General features: G+C 35.3%; 1 protein-coding gene across 1 annotated transcript in view; it reads right to left on the bottom strand.

Annotated features, from left to right (window-relative positions):
* SNTG1 (syntrophin, gamma 1) overlaps positions 1-22,834 on the bottom strand; it is a 164,243-nt gene that overhangs the window by 37,267 nt on the left and 104,142 nt on the right. Inside the window, exons 12-13 of the mRNA XM_009889797.1 lie at positions 14,784-14,900; positions 10,272-10,343 (exon numbers count right to left, since the gene is read on the bottom strand). Coding sequence (XP_009888099.1) covers positions 10,272-10,343; positions 14,784-14,900 — 189 coding nt within the window. The remainder of the gene's footprint in view (positions 1-10,271; positions 10,344-14,783; positions 14,901-22,834) is intronic.

Here is a 22,834-nt window from a genome sequence, read left to right on the forward strand (position 1 = left end):
CAGCTTCAGGGTAATCCAGCATCTCTGCTGACAGGATGGTATGACTCCTGCTTGCCTAATTAATAATGATGTCCATGTTAAGTGAGAGTAATAAATTTGTCTAAGGGAACCAAGCATGGCTCATTAGGCAGGTCCTTTCAAATTAAGGCAGATTGCTTCTTTATCACTGAGTAGTGACATCGCATTCTCTTCCGCAGAGGTAATCTTTTTTCTTTTGAAAGACTGCCCTCTCCAGAAGTAGGACAGCTCCTTTTCAATTACTTGCGTCTTTTCATTTTATGTATGATGAATGCATTACATACTCATATTTTGGCTATTACTTAAATCCCCTAAAATGCAAGAGACCCTCAACTGCTACTATAGTCAGTGAGAGTTGAGTCGTTCTATTATACAAAGGTCTGTGCAATAGAAAACAAAGCTAGGTCTACCAGTTTCATGCTCATGGCATGATTTTTACCCAGGAGGTGCTCAAGAACTGTCTGGAAGTTTGGTTTACCTGTAAAGTTATATGTAATATAAAGATTAATTTGGCGACAGAACTGTAAATATTAGTGACACTGGCAAGTAGTTTTTGACATAAGGAATAAGCCATATAAGATGTTCAAAACTATCCTAATCAGAGATACATAGTTAAACTGACAAAATAGATCTTGACTTTTGAGATAATTTTATTTAAGTTATTAAAATGAGGTAAATATTCATGTTCATGATGTTATTTATAATAATTCTTAACAACACACAGATGAAAAAAAAAAAACCACCCTGTTTTCCTTTTGACTAGTTTAGACATCCCTGCAAAAAGAAATCTGTCCTAGCAAAACCAAGATGCAAACCTAGCACCTCAACTCTCTGAAAATAAAAAGCATTCTCTCATCAATTTAAGAGTGAAATAATTCCAAAGTGATTGTAAAAACTAATCACATCATGCCTTTACACTTGCTGGCATCAGCGCCCTGATTATTTTACTGTTTGTGTCTCCTTTCACTTATCAGCTCCATCTACATAAACATAAATCCTCCTTTCTAAGGGATTCTAATGATTACTTCTTTATCTGAAACTTTGGGAACACTTTTCTTGAGCATCACCATTTGTTGCTATGGAAATGGTTCTAATAGCATTTACAGGCAGCAGGGAACAGATTCACTCTAGAGTGAAAAAAAGATACAGCTTCTCCAACATATCCTCATTAATCAAGCAATAAAGAAAAAACGACCCATGCAGGCATGCACATGTTTGTTCATATCTCATCTTATTTGGACTCTTCTGAATTTCAGTGTTTTGAAAATGCACGTATATATATACATGCATTTAAATAAACACATAATGCCAGCTACACTAAAACTGGGCAGAATATTTTTTAATGTCCAAATTTTATGAAAATAGGTGTTCTCAAGGGGAAAAATGATTACAATTACAGGATAAATTTTAGTATCAATTAAATTTCCATTAGAAAGATCTGTCTGATTGCTTGACAGAAATAGAAATGTTCATTCCATGTAACCTATTAGGTACAGCAGTAAGCTCGAATGACTTTCCTATTCTGCCTGAATAGGAAAATTAATTTCCTATTCTGCCTGATTAAAAGATTATGCAGTCTCAAAGACCCTCATTTGAATCAGAGCAAGAGCCTGAACACAGGTTTCTTCTGAGCAAGTGCCATAATTGTGTTTATTTCTTAATGACCTCCACTAAGGAATGTGTTTATTTTAATGCCATATGAGGAAAATTTTCACAATTTTCATAAAACGAACTAATCTTTTTTTGGAAAAAAATAATCTAATACTTTCCAGTGAAGTATTGGTGCTTATTTTCTGCTAAAGAGAAAACAGAGACTAATGTAATTACAGAGATCAAAAAATATGCTGATCACCTCTTTGGAGATTTATTAAGGTTTTGTTCCTCTCCAAACTTTGAGGCACTATTTGCTGGAAATTAACTTTAAGATCCCAGAAGAGTAAACATAATGATAACAGATAGCAATGCTAAAGAGTGATTCTATCTTTTCATTCTGACCTCTTGTTTACAATTTTCTCAAATTTAAATAGTTGTAGCTGGTTTTTTTTTCCATGTTAGTTGCCTGCCTGAGGATATTTTTTATTTTCAAATTATAATTAAAACAGCTAAATCAGTTCTGTGAAATAAAATAGGAAAAGAAATGAAATTGGTTTGTCCTTGTGAAAAACAAAGAAAGAAACAGACAAGCAGAACCACCCCCTGAAACTGCTTTTTGGACTGCTCTGGGGCCTCCATTCTTTGGAACAGCAACAACTGCTTCAGGTATGGGAGGAAACTTTTGCTGCCTTTGAAAAACAATGCAAGTTAAGATCTACTGAAAAATTTAGACATTCTGGGCAAACATTGGCTGTTACCATTTTGAAGACTTAATTCTGAACATGCTCCATCCCCATGATATACAGGATCTTCCCTACTTTTCCCAGCTGTTAGGGGATGTTATGCTACTAGCCATGGGAAATGAGAACGGAATACACTATTTCTCCTTCAAAAGGCCATGTATTTCTGAAGAAGAGAAAAAAAGCACCTGACTCAAACACAGAACTGGACAAAGAAATTATGTGGAAGAAAAGTCCTTGTAATTCTCATACAGTGAAATTTTTGTGGGATATTTTTTTTTTCCACTTTAGATGCATTTGTTTCAAAAGTACAAAAAGGTCTTTCAAAGATCTTTTAAAGGTTTTCCTCATGGCAGACATAAATATTGGAAGGATAAGAGTTAAATCTAATTAATCAAAAGGCTGGAAAATTACTCACCAAATTGATTATTCATTAAAATAAAAACATTACTTACCAGACCACATACTTTCATTTTTACTTTTTTTTTTTTTTAAGACAGAATTTATGCTAATTTTAATTATTGCAATAGTCAGAAAGAAAGACAGGAAAAAACTCAAATGATTAAAGAATGTGACCAGAAAATAAGAGAAAATGGATAAGTTAGAGAAAAATGCTGCACAAATATGTATGAAAATCGATGTATTAGAATATATTAGTGGACAAAATACTGAAATAATGCATCACTCCAATCTTGAGAAATGCCCTTATGAGACTAAGACAATGAGAGGAAACCTCAAACTTCGGATGAATCTTGAACATCTGGGATGTAAGACATATACTTGTCTTTCCAGAGTATCCTTATTCATTATTTATATTTCACACCTTATTTCTGTTCTTTTCCATCATTCATTCCTTTTGCCTTATGTTAAAAGGTGCATTTTGCTTTGCCTTTCAAGGATGTTTCTGGGTCTTATAACTAGACAGGCAGCAAAAAGTAACTTCTTAGAAGGTAAAGCTGATGCCTTTAACCAACAGAGAGGTTGCAGGGGTCATTTAAACATATATTTTCTGTATCTGTTATTTTTCTTCTTTTCCTCTGTGCGTTTATCTTGTTATTTCTTCTAGGAAGCAGGATCAGACTCTGAGATTGGCAGCCCCAGCACAACACAACTGACTCTTTTTTTTTCCTCAAAAGGTGACAGTTTATACTATTCTAATATTGCATTTAAAATGTCCCAAAAAAAGTTTTTTAGTTTTTGGTTTCTTTTTCAAGAAAAGAGCAACTTCTCTAAAATTAAAGGGAAACAGAAAAAGCCTTAGTTAATAACTTTACATTTGAAATATGGTTTCTTCTTCCTTTTCTGAATGAAATAAAAAGTAACAAGCCTTTATATTGTGGCAGTTGTCATGAATCTAATACCTGTCTCTCTGCTTTCAAAAGACTCTTGCACGGTGCTGTACAGTTACAGCAACATCAACATCTTTGACACTCGGGGCCCATTACATTTATTCCAATTAACACACCATGGGTTAAGGATTGTATCACTATGTACATGTGGAAGAGAAATGAACTGATATCACATACAGAATATGGATGATTGAGTCAGAGGTGTGGTCATCTAGTGCACACCTCCACGCAATGTAGGAGCAGCTACACACCAGCTTATGCTTATAGGGATCCAGTGATGGAAATTCAACAGCCTTGTCAGGAGCTCTGTTTCAGTACTGAATGATGATAGTACCTGAGAAGTTTATCGTATAACTGAAGCCAGTTTAACGATCGTCTTAATGCCAGTAGACATGGAGATCATTTCTGACTCTTATTATTTTTCTTAACCTATAAAACAACTGTAATTCTAGTTAGGGTAAAAATAGACCCTCTTTTCTTTGGAAAGATTAAATAATCTTAAGTTTAGAACAGGAAGCAAACCAAAGAATGAAAATTACTTCAAGTGCTTAGAAATGAAACACTCAACAGTTTAGCACTTTTTCTGTGAACTGGCACCTAGCTAAACCCAGGCTGAAAATCTAATTTTCCCTGGATGTAGTATTAACCTATTCATAAAAGGGATCCATTACTTATGCCTCCTAAGCAGTTTTGAGTATGTGTGAAGTGTTTTAGTGGAATCACATCAGGATGCAAGTCTCAGCCATTGAGCAAACCATTCTAATGATATAATTCAAAATACGTTCTGCACCTTCACTTTATATGTTTATGTGTCTATTGGCATTAATTTTAAAATTTATCTGAATAAATAAACATTTTCAGCAGTTTTCTATGCTTTTTATATCATCCTTTTCCCATACTTGACTTATTGGAAATGGAAAACAAAATCACAGGAAAATTAAGTGGGAAAATTAACATAAATGCATTTGAGGGTTTTACACACAGTAACAGCTAAATAAGGAAGGAAACACAAGTCTTCTGAGACATGAAGTTGGTCCTGATTAATATAGTAAGAAAATTATAGCTGCACTGATGTGAATGATACCAGCTATAAACATCAATGATTCACCATCCTGACATATTGCCGGCATAGACTGCCTTTCACAATTATCCTCACATTTCATTTCAGAGCTGATTTGACATCTGAATATGTTTCCTGGTTTATGCTGAATAAAGTGTGCTTTTTATTGTAAATCTACAAATATTTTTGCATGACACATTGAAGATAGAAGACAGGGGACTGAACTACAGAAAGCATTTTCTCACAATTAAAAGGGGATGCTTGGATGAAGCTGAAGAGCATTAGTAACTCACGCAAACAAAGCAAACTCGCTTGCAGAGAAGTGCAATCTTTTATATTGCTCTTCATAATTTACCTGAAAAATTCAACAAACCTTTTTCTACCCCCCATATTCAAAAATTGTTGAAATATTTCAGTTATTTACCAATGTATCAGAAACTTAAATCTTGTGAAAATATACACACTTACACATGCATGCACATGCACAACCACTCAAAACACATGTTAAAACTGCATACCAAAAATATAAGAGGTCCCAAAAAGGCCTATACAGTTCAGCCAGTCTTGAGGTACTGAACGGGACAAGGCCATCTGCCTATTTCAGAAGCTAGTGATATAAGTACCTGGTTTTCTGAAGTATTGAAGATTTGACCAATCCTAACATTGGAATTAGTTGGCTGTTAATGGGGCTTTACACTTCAAAAGAGAGGATAGGGTGAAACAAGTTTCTTCCAGACTAAATTAGAAATATCTATTCATGGTAAATTCTACCACCAATTCAGTTGAAAATGACTCATAGATACATCTTAATATCAGAAGTGGTATCATTAGAGTATCTTGCCTGACAAATTGCTTAACATGGATCACAGATTTTCATCCACATGCTAGCGTCACTATCCCACTAGCATCAATTTGAATAAAACTGGTGGTAAAAAAAGAACTTGGTTTAAAAGCTATCAACTTCTCTTTCCAGTACCTTCCACTGATTAATCATCAGAACTTTTACAGTTTCTAGCTTCTTCCGAATTTGAAATTGTTTGACTTTGATTTCTACTCACTCTTTCTTTTTACCTGTCTCTTTTTAGGTTAAAGAGCTCTTCAACGCTTTATGTTTCCTCTCTGTTAAGGTACTTCCACCCATAATCAACAGACCTATTGAATTTTTAATATATTACTTCATATGCTTACCAATTTATGCATTCCCCGCCCCCCCCCCCAGGTCTAAAGTTACTTGCATCTACATAAATGTTCCCTTTACATCAAACATATCCCACTGCTGTTTGCCATTATTTCACAATGAATAATTTAAGCCAACATAATTAAAATGTGATTTTTGTACACAGTCTGCTTTATCTACTTTGCATGTGAAAAATTATTTCAACTCAAAAATCTTGGCAATGAAGAGCTTCAAGATATGTATTTTTACATTGTATTTTAAAAACTTTCTACAGAACCTTTTTTTCTATAATTCATTATTGTTTTGGTAGTGTATGAATGTGATTGTCAGGGTTTGGTGTTTTTCTATACATTTTTACTGTCTAAAATTGTAAATGTTGAATTAGAGGTTCAGTGCTCCTTTTCTGAATTCATGTCAATAAAACTGTTTTTCACACAGTCAAAAGAGAGTTTTTTAAAATCTACTTTTATGCTTCTAATTTTAATGGTCTTCCTGATTATTTAGAAGGTCCTAATTACATTAAGAATAGCAACTTATTGCCTTGCTCTAGGGCAAGTCTCCTCCCTTTTCTTTTCCTTGTAATCTGATGGGGGAAAAAAAAAAAAGAATACAGTAACAACAAAACAGTGACTTCCTAGAGGACTATTATAAATCTGAATCCACTAGCTATAAATCACATAACAATCTCTGACATCTCTGATTAAGGTGCAGAAGATCCTGCCTTTTAGGTGCTTGAGTCTGAGAGAACTGTAAGAACTGAAAATGGCATCCCATTTTCCTATATCGTTCATGAGAAGAGTCAGAGTCTTTGGAACTGATGCTAAAGGAGAAAGCACACTCCACACATAAAGGCAACTATGAAGATAACATTGGCCATGGTGGCAGATGAGGTCTGAGTTTTATTTAACATGTTTGGACTATATTCCCTTTCCGATGATTAAATCAGTGAACTCCTCGCTGGGTGCAGACATTAATATTTATTTAGTGTTTTAATATTTTTACTGTCACCAGAAGTGGTAGTATTCTCTCATACTGAAACACTGAAATATTAATGTGTATTCAGCAGTGATTCAGTGATTGTCTTTTCTGAAGCAGAAACACAGAATAATTCCATCTTCTCAATTTTCCTGAAAAGAATGACATGAACTCAGTCTCTGGCATGGAAGAACAGGAAATGCAGGAGAGGGAATGCATTGCGGTAGAAGAGCCCAGGTTTCTATTCTTCATTTTTTTCATTAGGTTTCCTGAGCTATCATGCTCTCTATCAATCTCTGAAAATATAATCGCTTCAAACCCTGTTAGCCTGCCCTTTTGCCGTTCAACTTATTCTCCAAGGAAAACAAATTTATAATGAAAGTAGCACGTGAGGTAGTGCAGAGAGAAGCAGTTTGAAGGTGATCGCAAAGCACCAGAGTAACTTTTTTTTTTTTTTTTTTAAGTTGGCTCTGCTTCAGTAACATCCATGGGGCTTGTACAAATGTGTCTAGAAACTGGCACTGCTAAAATGGAGACATTTATGATGTTGGCATAAAAGATGAACAAAACCTTGAGTCTCTACAAAGGTTCAGTGGAAGTAATGGGAAGAGGTAGTAATAGGAAGCTGTTTTTCCTGGCTTGACTTGCTTTTATATTTAGTGAAACTATGGTTAAGTCCTATGTACCTGCTGTAGAAAACTAGAGTATGGTGAAGATTAATACTGCAATGTCATAGAATCATACAACGGTTATGGTTGGAAGGGACCTTGAAGATCATTTAGTTCCACCCCCCCTGCCATAGACAGGGCCACCTCCCACTAGACCAGGTTGCCCAAAGCCATGTCCAGCCTGGCCTTGAACACCTCCAGGGATGGGGCCTCAACAACCTCTCTGGGCAACCTGTTCCAGTGCCTCACCACCCTCATAGTGAAAAATTTCTTCCTAATGTGGCCAGCAGGTCAAAGGAGGTGACTCTGCCCCTCTACTCCGCCCTTGTAAGACCTCACCTGGAGTACTGCATCCAGCTCTGGAGTCCCCAGCATAAGAAGGACATGGACCTGCTGGAGTGTGTCCAGAAGAGAGCCACGAGGATGATCCGAGGGCTGGAGCACCTCTCCTGTGAGGAGAGGCTGAGAGAGCTGGGGCTGTTCAGCCTGGAGCAGAGAAGGCTCTGGGGAGATCTTATTGCGGCCTTCCAGTACCTAAAGGGGGCCTACAGGAGAGCTGGGGAAGGACTTTACTTTTTACTAGGGCATGTAGCGATAGGACAAGGGAGAAAGGCTTCAAACTGGAAGAGGGCAGGTTTAGATTAAACATTAGGAAGAAATTTTTCACTGTAAGGGTGGTGAGGCACTGGAACAGGTTGGGGGGTTGGAACCCCATGATCTTGAAGGTCCCTTCCAACCTAAACTATTCTATGATTCTATGATTCTATGATTCTGTTCCTATATGTCTTAAACTGGAATTGCCTCTGTGCTGGGACATCCTCTGTTAATACAGACTGAGAATGGAGGATCTAAAACTTTTTCCAGACAGTTTGGAGAGCTGCATCATAAGAAGAAACAGTATCTTTGTACTCGTTTCTGTGCTTCCACACAACAGTGCCCCAAAGGCATTGGTTTAGGTTTTACTGCTTTATGGACTGACTCATTGGCTGTAACTAACTTCTGCTACATGGCTGAAAAGAGAAAAAAAATAAATTCCTGTGTTGGTATACAAGAATAGAGGATATAAGAGAAGGGGAAAAAAGAACAATGGCTAAAAATGTGTGAATGCGAAGAGTATCAACAAAGGAAACTGTAGAACAAATGAAAAGAAGGACCTTTACATTACACAAAACTATATGGCATAGATTCTATACATTTCTATTAAACAATATAATAAATCTTTGGATAAGTGACATGGAAGAGTCATCCTGGCTCCAACAGGCTTAATTCTCAGAGAAGAGCTACCTTGGTGCTTACTGTTTACCAGGCTCAAGGCCTGAAGTAATCAGAGGCTACCAGAAAAAAAAAACAAAACACATAGATGTGCATGTCACAAGTGAGATTTTCCTTCTCTCTCAAAGCCTGAACTGTACTCTAAGATCATTGTTCTTATTACGCCCACAGTGCAATGTCTTCACAGAGTGACTAACTTTTCCTGTTAATTCTCTCCCTACATGACCACCACTAAAGAGTCAATGTTTGTACACACTTGGTAGCTAAAGGACATACCACAGCAATGGGACGTGCTGCATTTGAGATGTAGCAGTAAAAGAACTCCTTTCACTTTGCTGTTCCAAATTGCCAGCAGAGAGGTTTTTTTCAGGCTCTACATTTGGTTTCTTATTTTTGAAACCTCTGATGTAAAAAGTTTCTGAATTTTAGTGAGCTGTTCTATTTGTAATCTGCTTCCCTAAGGAAAGTATAGTGCACCTATGTGTCCTACAAAAACTAGGAAATGTACCATGTGTGTCAGAATAAGGTCTTCCCAATGGGAAGCATATTTAAAAATACAATTTTTCATACATATTTTTGATATTAGTCTGTCTCTGCCTAGATGAAACTTCAGAAAAGACCAAATTACCGTTTGCATACTTTTGACCCAAAAAACCCCAAACCAACATACAAAGGAAAGCACTTCAGTTGAATGGAAAGAGACAATTTTTTTTTAATCTCTTTTTCATCTCCTTTTCCTCTCCTCATGTTTTAGATTAAGAAATGCTGAGCATCTGGAAAACTGTTTTTCACTATTTTTAAAACAGAGAGAAGACCATATATATTAATTCTGAATTAAATAAAATATTAAATACAATGTACAATAATGGCCCTATTCAATTTGCTACTCACAGCTTTAACTTTCTAAACAAATATTTCATTATCTCTTCCCATTTATTACAGTTAAGGCAAACTGAAGAAATTGGAAAAAAAAAAAAGACACAAGTTTTCAGAACGATATTGCATATATTAAGGACTCTGCTTCCAATCTTAGTGAAATCTTACATTGCAACCACTGTTAGTTGCATCAACATGTTTGAAAGCAACCAAATGTCTTGCTCTTTCTTTAGCTTCTCAGTTAGAAAAAGAAATGTTATACTGGTTAAATGTGACATTAAAGTAAAGCTATAAAACCCATACAGCATTATGAAGAAATAAAATAGTTTCCTAGTCAAAATCAGTTTATTTCCAATTTTGCCACACCTTCTAGTTTGGCTCTGTATCTACTTACACCAGGACTTCTGATATTGACCTCAACAGGAAAAAAATTCGACCTCTTTCTGCCAAGTGGTCATATACAGTTTCCAGTTGCAATGTTACCCCCTGGCTTGTCAACTGGTCTGACAGAGTGGTAATTTATTTTATACTTTCTCATCATACCTTGAGAATTTTGCACATTATCTCGTAAACTGAAAATGTTTTCTCAGCTCGTGTCCAATCCCACGTTGTGACCTTGGGAAACAAACAAACAAACAAACAAACAAAACAAACAGGAAAAGAAAGTAAGTTATTTTTGTTTATTTCAAGAATTAAGTTTATTAAAAAAATAAAAACCTATCCCTAAACAATTTCCATTCAGTATATTGTACACAGAAAGACCAAGCACTGCCTCAGAGCAATAACCACCAGGGACCAGACTGTTGCATCCAGACAGTGCTTAGGAGACGTCCTGCCTTTCTCCTTTGCTGACAACACCGCACCCCTGCATGCAGGCTGCTCCTTGCTGAATGATGAGGCTTCCCCTGGGAACTGGTGGGGTTTGCATTGAGATTCTAAAAGGATTCATCCTTTGAATTTCTCTCACAGAGCCTTGACTATAAGAAGGTATGTTTCTCACTACTTCCCTCCTTGTAACTGCATGCCACAATTTGCTCCCAGTCAACTACACTGTTTGCAAATCCATAAAACCAAATTCTCCAACCTTGCAATGTCCCAGACACCCCACGTGCCTTGAATTCTATGGGAAAAAAACTAACAGGAAACAACAGAGGCAAATACACACTTTCTTTTTTTTTTGGTCTTACTAAGATTAATCTACTCCTAAATTCTAACAAACTAAGATTTGAAGAATAGTCTATTTCTCCTCTTTGTCTTTGGAACGGACAATTGCTTTTAACAGTATTAATTTTAAACAACTGTTTTACACAAAAAATTGCATAGATAAAAAAGTTCAATAAAATCTTGCAAGCGTAAGGGTTAAGACTTAAATAAGACAGAAAGGGATAGATAAATATATTCAGTAAGGGAAGAGTCAAGGGGATATCACAGCAATCTATAAATAACTTTCCAAGGATACTGTGAGAAGGAAAGAGAAGAATTATTCACAGTCTCAAAGGCAGAAGAACACACAAAACAGAATGAAAATTGAGGCTATATATGAAAAAAAAGAAGATATCTTAATGGTAAGAAGTATTGAACAGTGGCCCAGCTCCAAAGGAAGACAGTTGTATCATTACAATTGTTAGGCAAGAAAAAAAGGCTGATGAAGACAGAAGCTTAATTGGTTTTCAAGATTCAAGAATATAAAGTTATTTGAAAAATGTATCAGAAAATGGTATCCACCACATACGAATAAAATATTATGGGAGACCAATATTTATTTAAAGAGAAAAGAATCATGAACAGACAAAATATGGCTGAGAAACATGTTTTGGATTTAGGTTTAGGTTTGGATACCTAATTTTTAGGTATAAACACTATTGTAACTGAACCCCCTTTGAGGAAATCATAGTCAGGAATGGAAAGTTCAAAAATACTTTGTCAGAGTTCCTCTTCTATTAGAATTTTATTTATTTGCAGCCATCTTGAAACTTAATTTTCATTATCTTCTTGAAGTATGGGTATTAAACCAGATTTCTAAGGAAGGGTGTGACTAAATACTGACAGTCAACAAATTGACATAGAATGAGGAAGTGAAGAAATATTGGAAATATACAAGCTTTATGCCTGAGTTCTAAGAAGCTATTCAGAGATGTGGTGAATGATATGTAAAATGTTTTTGTCAATGAAAGAAAGAAAGGGAAAAAAAAATCTGCTTTTTCTTCTGTGGACAAAAAAATGGACTTTGTCACCATGAACAGATAAATGAGGAGAGAAGTCTTGCTACAGCTCCACTGAGCCCAAACCACCAGTCACACAAGGTCAAGTCTTATTGCCCCATCTGGAAAAGTAGTTACTATTGCTGCTGAAGCACAAAGCCATTCAGAGCTATGTTTAAAAGCTTACTGTAGGCTCCATACTTTAGGGAAAAATATCAGAGCTCCCCCTCCTCCCCTAGTTTCCTGATTTTGTTTGTACTTACAAAGGGACTTCTTTTCAGGTCAAAACAAAATTCTTTTGATATAAAGATTTCTGCAAAGCAAAAGCAACTGTAGAATTAAGACACCCATAGAAATTGCTTGCCCTGTTCACTTTTGAAATTTTAATTTAAAAGCTTGAGTAGCAATAGCAAAAATATTAGCAGCTCTTTCTCAATTAAAGTCCATTGTCTCTGAGATTTCCAACTAAAAACTATGAGAAAGTGAAACCCACCAGATGACACATTTAATAATTCTAAAGGAGAAAATGTATCGGGAAATAACAGAAAAAGAAAAAAGAAGTAATTTTGTTTAAAGCTTTCGACATGCAAATAAGATACATTAGAATTGTTCATTTATCTGAGCATGGAAAGCAGAAGTACTACTAATCAAACAGATAAAAAAAGAGGCAGGGGGAGGCCACTGATATACACTGTTTAAACACGTGTCCCCGTAATGTGTTAGACTTTGGCAGAGACCAGGGAAATACTTTTATTTGATTTTCTGGTGAAAAAGTTGGCAGCACATCTCTGTTCAGAAAACAGCTTAATCCAAGGAGTTTACACTGCAAATATAATTAAAACTGTTTTTCTTCTTATGACTAAACTTTGCGCATTTCATAAACAGAGGCTCTGAAACTGCAGCATTGAAAGTTTGTTAAGCTTTTGTAATCCTTGGAAGAGATAAACATATATACCTGCAGAATAGCAATCATAACTGTATGTGTAAAAGCTTGCATATAAAAAATAGGATTTTAGAAGTCCTTTTAAAAGGCCTACCGCAGTCTTTGGTAAGAAGATAATTCTGCTGGGCATATAAGTGTGCAATTATTACACATATTGCATGGTTTTAAGGTAGCTTTATAGGAAGCCTCCCTCTCTTTGTCCTTTAGAAATGTTTGTCATTCTGCTTCCCTCCTAATCCATGGAGAGAAAATATTTTTCTCTATGTTTGAATTGTCTTTCTATTTTAGAATAAGAACCAGAATCTGGTAAAGCAAAATTATATTGAGCTTGCAGCTCAGCTGAAACAAGACCTATAAAGACTTTAAGGATCGGTGGCTTGTCTCATACTACAGCAGCTTGCCAAAATTGTCCTCAGTCCCATCACCACGGTTCACAGTCCTTTTACGAACATGTTCCTCCCACACCCATTAATCATCACCCATTACCCATTTACCCACCAGCAGCATATTACTCCTGGAAACTTATGACTGAAGAGGATTGTAATTCCTTCCATAGTGCTTACAAAAGAGTAACCTTCCTCTTTTGTATTGAACAGGAGCTTTTAGCATCGTTTCTGCTTCTATCTAGTGTCTAGAATGGAGGTGGCTTTCTTTGATGGGCAGCAGATGATAAGGTAGGTATGCCAAAGCCAGGAGAGCTGCTTTTGAATTAAGGTGTTTGGCAACATGATTTGACATTTTAACCTGATCCTGAAAAATATACACCAACAAAAGCAAACTCCCATTAGTAGCCGTGGGAGAGCCAACCTCTGTACCAATGAACCAGTGTACTGACATTGAATACACTAAATTTTCAGATCATACTTACTTCCATTCTTCATGTCTTCCACATGTTCTTAAACACTTTCTTAAACAAACAGGAATAGTGACTGATGAATGATGTAAAGACTTGCAAGCTGGTGGTAGATGCCCCATCCTCGGAAACATTCAAGGTCAGGCTGGATGGGGCTCTGAGCAACCTGATCTACTTGAAGATGTCCCTGCTCATTGCAGGCAGGTGGGACTAGATGACTTTTAAAGGTCCCTTCCAACTCAAACTATTCTATGATTCTGTGATTCTATGCTTCTATGATTCAGGCAGGAAGGAGCTACAGCCTGGATCTGGCAATGCAGAGTTTAGCAGCAGTCAAAAATATCACCCAATAAACAGAACCAATGAATCCACACAACTCTCCCTGATGCTGGTATGGGACTGCTACTGGCTCCTTAGCTACTGGCTTAAAAGTTAGCTAGAGGATATCTCTGTTTACTGCAGTTTAGATGTACCATAAAACTGTGAAAGTAAATTGCTGAGTATGAGATAACAGCTAAAATTTTGCCCAGTGTTGCCAGTCAGATTCCAATTAATATATTTAACCTAAACAATTTCATTTGCTTCCCTACCTTCCTTTTGGTGCTCCCAAAAAGAATAAAAGTTACATTCAGGATGAAATCTAATTACGGAGATATTGCCATTTTCACAGCATGTAAAAAGCTTTGCTATTTCCCCAAATCTCAGCAGTTTGTCTTTAGAATGATTGTTCTGTTTAAATCTAACCATCTTGCTTCAGGCTTGTTCTGCCTGCCAAAGTAAAATGAAAAGCCCCCTTTTAGCGCAAGCAGATTTCTCTTGGATTTTTTTAAGTGCTCAGGTAAGTGGGGCAAAAGAAATTCTTGTTAGATGTCCAATCATCTGATGAACAGCTATTTTTTATCACTTTTATACCACATACCCTGGAACTTTTCAGTGCTGTAAATTGAAATCCTGTTAGCTCAATGAGTGATATATTATTGTGAAAACCTTGTACATATTACATGAAATTATTTCACTTAATAACATTTATTCCCACTAAGCATGAGAAATATACTTACTGGAGGTGCTATAAATTTATACAGGGAAGATCCCCTCAGTGCTAGAAACTTTGGTGTGTACATTCGATCCTGAAGGGAGTCTTGTTCCCGTTCTTCCGTCCAGCCCATGTAGACTATCTGACAGAAAAATCAATAGTGTTGACAAATTCCTCAGACACTTTCTTCAAATGAATTGCAAATATTTCATGCAAGTAAGCTGATGTCTGTCAAATTTTACATATCTACAAACCCTGAACCACGGACACAATATGGTGTATTGGCAGTTCACTTACAATCACGTACTTGTATAAAGGATGTGTGTTATGACAATCCAAAACCACCAGAACAAATATTTATTGTACAAGTAACAACAAAAAAAGCTAAACCACATCCTCAGTGGATGTTAAAGGTCTGTTATCTCATTAGAAGCTCCCTGAAGGAATTCTACATATTTGCTGACAGATCACGTCTGAGAAATTTAATGCAAGTGAAGTGTAAGGAACTACTAGGCAGGAATACAAAATCAAGTAACTGTTGTTACACTGCAGTGTAGATACAGTCTCCACATACAAGTTCACAATTATGCATTAAACAATATGATCTTACAAACTTTATTTCCAAATAGTGACAATCTTTTTTTTTTTTTTTTTTCCCTTCTGAAAATCCCTATGTAGGAGTTTTGAACCTCCTTTCTTAGGAATAGCAAATTAGCAGACTGTTTTCAGACACTATTTTGATCAGACCTCATCTACAGCTAAGAAGTAACCAGAATGCTGTTGACTCTTACCACTACTTGCAGATCTTCCAACATAGATGTATGAACTAGAACTTATTCAAACCTAGGATCTAATTCCCTACCTATCCAAGTTTCCCTACCTATCCAAGTTTGAGCAATTTAATATCAAATCCTTAAAGAGGAAACAGAGTATGAGTCATCGCTATGCCAACTTCTGGAGAACATCTGAACAGGGAGTAGACACAGCATGCAACTTTTGATTTATAACCATGCCATTAGTAATAAAATACAATTTCCAGTGTACACTGATACACTACTGCTACGGAAAATAGATCAACCCTTATTTCATACAGTGCTGTTAATGGAATAGATCTATTTTTAAATCTCTTTGTGAAACTGATTTCTACATTAACTAGACATGGGGCATTCTCTGTCTTAAATGTCAGTAATGAATATGTAAGGAATACAGTTTAGGAAAAATAACTACAATCATATTAATAGTCAATGAATTAGTAAGCTTACCAATGGTATAAATGAATCTAAAAAGAATGCTTGTACTGCATGTTTTATCCTTTGAGATTTTATATGTCACGTACTTTTAAAAAAGTGATTTATACAAGATTGTTTCATTACTGTTGGGAAGAGAATTTTCATCAATAGTTCTTCATGGAATATACATTAAAGTAAATGGGGGGATCTGTTTTGTTGTTGTGTTTTGTTCTTTTTTTTTTTTTTTCTTCTTTTTTTTCTGTTGGTTTGTATTTTAATACGCTGGAAATAAATGGCTTTTTCAAATCCCCATGTATGAAATCTACACTACTACTCTCCATCACAGTTTATTAGATATTTTATGGTTCATAAACAGAGGCAGGGAGAAGGTCCATTCCTCTAACACTTACTGTGAAACCTCAGCATTTAATTCTTTTGCCAATAGCAAACACCAAGACTGTAGTATAGTTTCAGGTCCAATGAATAATATGTGTTTAAGTATCTGCTGTTTTGGTGATTAAGCAAGTTTATAAAACTCAAAATGAAGACAGAGCTGTACCACAACGCTCAAGAATCAAGCAGTGTGCCCAACACTATATTGTCATGTAATAACTAAAAAAACCCATGTTCTCTGAAATCTCATTCATTCCCAAATTAAGAAATAGTCTGAAAAAAAAAACCAAACCCAACCAACTGACGGGTACAGTAAGAGAAGGTTTAAATTATTTCAATTCAATGTTTATTCAGATTTCCCTCATTTCTGCTGTTTTGTATGTTACCCAATGCAGGATAAGTATGGGTGCCCACACCTATGACTTGGTAGGAATCTGTAGAGCTCAGTGACTGAGAAGGGATACACAAAAAAGTAGTATAAAAAATTGTACAACGATGTGCAGAAGTTTGGCACTTTTTCCTCTCTGTAACTGAAAGAGAATGAATGATCTCTAATTTCTAGGAATTGAGAGATCTATGCTTTTAAATTAATTAAACTGAATTGATTTGGTTCTATCTTGATTTGTTTCATTAAAATCAGACACATAGTAAGATATCATCTTGCCTGATGATATTCAATATCACTGGAGCAGTGTATGTAATCTGTTTTCAGTTAGTGTTTTTCTCTTTCACATTCCTCATTTTTACTTCTACTATTCATCAGAATAACAGGATACAGTCAGTCATGCTGTGCAGATGTATTGGTATTTCACATTTGATTGCCTTAATACTAAAGTACCATGAAATTGCTCCTTTAGATATTTCTCCCTTGCTTCTGTAGATCATGAGGAGAAATTAGATTGATTTTTCAGACAACCTGCTGTACCAAGGTTTTATTAACAAAAAGGCATTTCTCCTTCAGACTAAATACGTACTATGAAACATACAGAAGAACTGTTAAGCAAAGGCTGTGTGATTTTAATTAGGAACATTTACAAAGTTGTTTGAGTGCATGTGCATATTCACATGCGTGGATTAAAACAGCATGGGCTAGATTCTGGAAAATAAGGCAAAACTGGACAAATACTTGGTAACTATTTTACTTATTGGTTCCTAAAGTGGTCTCAGTTTATCTAAACACACTGAACATGTGAAGTTAGATAAAGTATTGTAATTTTTACATAATGAAGCTGAGAAACCATTGAAAATTTTTCACTTATGAGATAAAATAGAGGCCATGTTCTTGAGACATTTATGTTACTGGCAAACATTTTGACATAAAAAAAGCTTTAACTATGAACAGCCTCTACAAATTTTTTTTTTTTTTGGAAAGGGATCTTATCTTTCCAAATTAATAGTTCATGTGTATATATGTATTGAAATTATGGAGGTATATGAAATTTGACTTGTGAGTTTTGGAACATATCTTAACGCTGTACATGTGGATTTGTCCCAAAATAAGGAATTTCATGAGATTCTATCTGAAAAGAAATATATACAACCACAGACACATGATGAATGGAAATAAATGTGAATCACAAATAGATAGTTCATAGCATGCCCCTTTATAAATTTAAAAACTGGGTTAGCTTTTAATCTTAGAAAAGTTTTTTTGAGCCCCTATAAACTGCTGACCGTTATCAACAAAGGTGCCGGTGGTGGGGAAAACAGATTTCACTTGTGATAGCATTCCAGTTAGTTAGAAGATAATTTTTGCAGGCCTGGTTTCTAACTTACCTGAAGCAGCTCATTCTTCAAAATCAAATGGTGACATAAATTAGTTAACTTAGTGGCTGCTGGTTCAGTAACAAAGATTCAATAAGTTATTATGGTTTATGAGTTAAATCATGTAGAGTTTAAAAAAAAACTATATCTAAATGATAAATGAAACAGGACACTTTCTTCAGTCAAAAATCCATGATCTCCTAATTTTGTATGAGCTTACATCACACAGACATCCTAATCACGCAAGATAAATTGCCATAAATTGCCATATTTCATATCAGTCCAACCTACTGCTAAAATGACTTAAATAGCCTTGACTTTCAGAGAGACTTCTCCATAATTTCACACAAATTTTTCACAAGAAAATTTCCCCAAAAGGAAATGTAAAACATATGTGACATTAAATGAGTGAGGCGATTCAAAGATCATAACAGATGTACTGGCAGCTTTTTATCTTGGAAGTCTCATATTCATACTCATATTATGTGAAACAGTGCTGTAGGGCAACAGGATAAAAACATGGAGTCAGAAGACAAAAGATGTCAGATGACACGGGAAAAATGAGGGATGAGGAACTCAGATAATGCTCTCTACCCTGGTTTTAATATAATTTTCTCTGTATGATGGTCTCAAAATTCATTATAGTCTATTGTTAGCAGAAAAACAATAAAACCACACTAAAATGTAAAAAAAAAAGTGTGATCGTAATGCAATCATTGGCAAAAACAGACCTTTATTTTAAAGGCTTAGGATTTTTATGCTGAGTAAGATTTTTTTTCAGTCAACAGAAGAACTAATCATATACAATTTTGAATGAATGCTAGAAAAAAATTGCTGTACTGTAAATACAGTAAAAATGTCTACTATCCTGTTTTCAGTTTTGTGAAAAGCCTGGTAATCTTTTCATAAATACATATATTTATTTTAAATTCCTGTGAATTATTTTCTATCTTTGTCACGAAGTCCACTAAAACAAGGCAGTCTGCATATGAAAAATAATCTTAAAGAAACAGAAGACAAATGGCAATGAAAGGTTATTTTAAATATGTTTCAGTTTAGATTTAAAATAATTTAAAGCCTCATTTGATTCATTATGTTTTGTGACAAACAAACATCAGTAATGGTCAGTATATCTAGAAAATTATGCCATTAAATTATTAATAGCAAAGTAACGGCCTTGGAAAATATCCCCTTTGACTTTTATTTCTGAACTTCAAAATTTAGAAATGAACTATTTTTGGTTTGAATTGTGGATAGACATGGTCCTGGGGATAGTCCTGCTCTAGGTGATCCTGCTTGAACAGGGAGCATGGGCAAGATGACCTCCAGAGGTTCCTTATGACCTCAACTATTCTGTGATTCTATGAAATAAGAAAAATTATGAATGTATAAAACCAGAAAATGATTGCTTGCAAAAGTTTCCCCTTCAGTTCTCCTCTGCTATATCTCCTCCTTTCTATCCCATGTGCTTTAGAGCTATCACTGACAAAGATCACCTTCATATTTTTGAACCACTTACCTACTACATACTAATAGATTAATCAATCTCTAAGCATTTCACTTATTATTGGAGATTATAAACTTATTATGGAAGATTGTAAGACTGCACATTTAGTGAATCTCATATGGCTTAATTTTCTTCTGGATAAGAACTTGTGTTGTCATCTTGTTACCAGACCAAGGCTGAGTATAGGTTTTCCATTTGCTTTAGTCCTGTTCTGTTTTTTAAATGATCACACAAAAATTAAGGACATATTTAGGGGTTTTAAAGTAAACAGTACCAGAGAAAGCAGAAAATACTGCTTAGTTATGGAAGACGATTTTTCCCTTACACTTCAGATAAGTGAAAACTGATATCAAAGACTGAAAACAGTATATTTGCTTTCCTAGCATACAATATTATAATCAGAATGAAGACAGTTGTTTAGGGTAGCAAAACTTGCCAGTACCTCTGCAGACATCTGCCCAACATTTACAGCACTATTTGAAAAAAACTGCATTACAGTTTACATTACATCCAACACCAACCCACGAGAAATCTTAGCACCTGCCCAATGAGATCTACCAGATCTTGCTAGAAAACAGGACTATATTGACTGATTCGTGCCTTCACTCCCTTCACAGATCTGAAAAGTGATGGCTACCTGTGGATACAGGGCAGCTTGCTGAACAGGTAAAGACCTGTACTTTGCTTTTCAGGGTTTCTCACAATCTTCTTGTTACAATCTACTAATCCACAGCAACATTTTGTCTCACCCATTCTGTTTTTTCATCCAATGTTACATATTACTAGCTACAGTTTATTTCAAAGCACTCATTTTATTTATTTAAGACTTCTAAGTATCTGTTCATTGCAATAAATTCTTCTAAAGACAAAGTCAATCTGAACGTTAATTGGGCAACTGTGTGCCTTTGTCAAAATGTCAACATTAAAAGTTGGGCTTTTTTGCTTCCCTTAAATTACTCAAGTCAATGAACAATTACATGCATTTAAAATTCATTGCAATTTGAATTTGTTAATTTTAATAGAGCATTAGCATTTAGAAAGTACAGCATTCCTGTGTTAAGACTATTTACAAGACTATTACTATTCCAAGACACTGTGTGCAGCTGTTTTTACAAAGATGGATTTGGATGCAAACTGCACTATGAGATACCAATCTATATTAATTTGGGAGGTGTGTGTGAGATTACTAGAAGGAATCAGTACAAAAATAGCTCATGCTAGTCCTGGCTTGCAGGATATTGACTGGGTAATTAAAAAAAAAATAAAAATAATCATCAATTACAGTAGCTAGCCAGCACATGGTAATCCCCCTGAATTTCACAAGGAATGGGTGCATTTTACATGGGATTGAGTCAAGCATTTTCCTGGTTAATAGGGACGGTAGCTAAATGATGAAAAAATATATCTTGTGTTATTGAGAGCAATCTGCATTCCTCACTTGAATGAGCCTCCTTTCTTCCTGTTTGCCTGCCATATAACTCACCTTTGGAACAATTTAGCACATCCGTGAGCAGGGTCCTTTGGCTGCCCGACTTATCACTGAGAAGACTGAGTCTTGCTGCCATCACAGGCATTTTACAGCCCACCTGAGAAGCTTCAGACCTTCTCTGACACTCTCAACAGAGCAGTTATGGGCAAACTCTTTGAAACTGCGCAGGTCTCACACACATCCTGGCTAAAAGGATTACTATATATCACACTGTCATTATTCCCCCTCTTGCTCTCATGTAACAGAAAACAGTAGGATTTGGGGGGGGGGTGTCTATTTATTTTTTTCTTTTTTCTTTTTTTACTGGGAAAACCATCTTTGATATATTGTCATATTTGAATTCCTGTCTGTACATTTTTCCCCTACTGAATTTAAAAGCAGGCAGAAGGAGGGCTGTCAATTTTAATCCAGGATAAAATTTCTGGGCTTTTTTGAGGGTTTAAACAGATAACAGTGCAATAAAGAAAGCTCAACACTCAGGTGGCAAGAAGGTAAACATCATCTATTCTAAAGCCTCTAGCCTGACTGTGTTTAGGACTTATCTTTTGATTAATATCTCTTTTTTCCCTCTTCTATATGTAAACAGTATAAATGTAATACATTTTTGAGACTCTCAAATATAAATGGGTCAAACAAAAAAATATTTCAGATAATCGAGCTGGAGGGCATGGCCTCTCCTTGCTGGTGAACAATGTGTCATATTCTTTGTCACCTCAGGTTAGGCTTCTGAAACATACTGAATGAAGAAAAAGATCAGAATATTACAAGTCACTAGACAGAGTCTTTCAGACTTTTGATGGTGCCACCAAGCAAACAACTGACATATTCATCTTTCTCAGGTACCAGTGCGAGTGAATCATTTATGAAAGCATTTACTATCATTCTTAACTCGCCCCAGGAGTAGTTTTCAATTAGATTTCAATGACTGGTTTCAGATATTGTTTTGATTTTCATTTTCTCTTTCACTGAAAAGGACTGGTAAGCAGAACTTGGACAGGACTAGTGCAATTTAGGCTATCTGGCTGCCTCAGAGATCATACTACTCATGTAGCTGCTTTGCTTGCATCCTGGAAGCCTGATAAATTTCTGCTTACTGAGCTCCATCCAAAGGAGAAGATAAAATTAAAAGTATGAGAACCCAAATGTCTGAGTATATAGAAAATACAGATGATGGGTAATAGATTAGACTTGTTTGAAATTAATTTTAGCAATATAAATTTTGAGTTTGTATAACATTAAAATTACATTTCTGTACAATTAGATGTTTAAACTTCAAAATGCTCACAAAGCCAGAATAAAACTGCAAGTAGTGTATACTTAAAGCTACCTTTTAAGTCTGTGGTGTTGCTGCTTGCACAGCAAAATAAACATATCTGACAGTAATCCCTTTTTTGATAACAATAACTTCACAAGACCTGACTTACAAATATTTTTTATAGATTTGTGAGATTGAAGTTTGAATTGTTTACAAAATTAGCAGTGCAGCTATACATGTAAGTATACAAACACCTGTTTCATCTTAAAATATTATATTAAATGCTTCATTTTCTGATGAAAGCAAAATCAAAATTCTACGGAATATTATTCATGGCTACTGTGTGAAAACTGTTAGGGAGCCAATTTTTTACTTTCCATTCGTAGGCATTTAAATAGCAATACTTACAAACTAATAAAATTAGCTATTAATCTTTGAA

This window comes from Charadrius vociferus, unplaced genomic scaffold (genome assembly GCF_000708025.1).
Source record: "Charadrius vociferus isolate BGI_N301 unplaced genomic scaffold, ASM70802v2 scaffold8, whole genome shotgun sequence".
NCBI classification, from domain to species: domain Eukaryota; kingdom Metazoa; phylum Chordata; class Aves; order Charadriiformes; family Charadriidae; genus Charadrius; species Charadrius vociferus.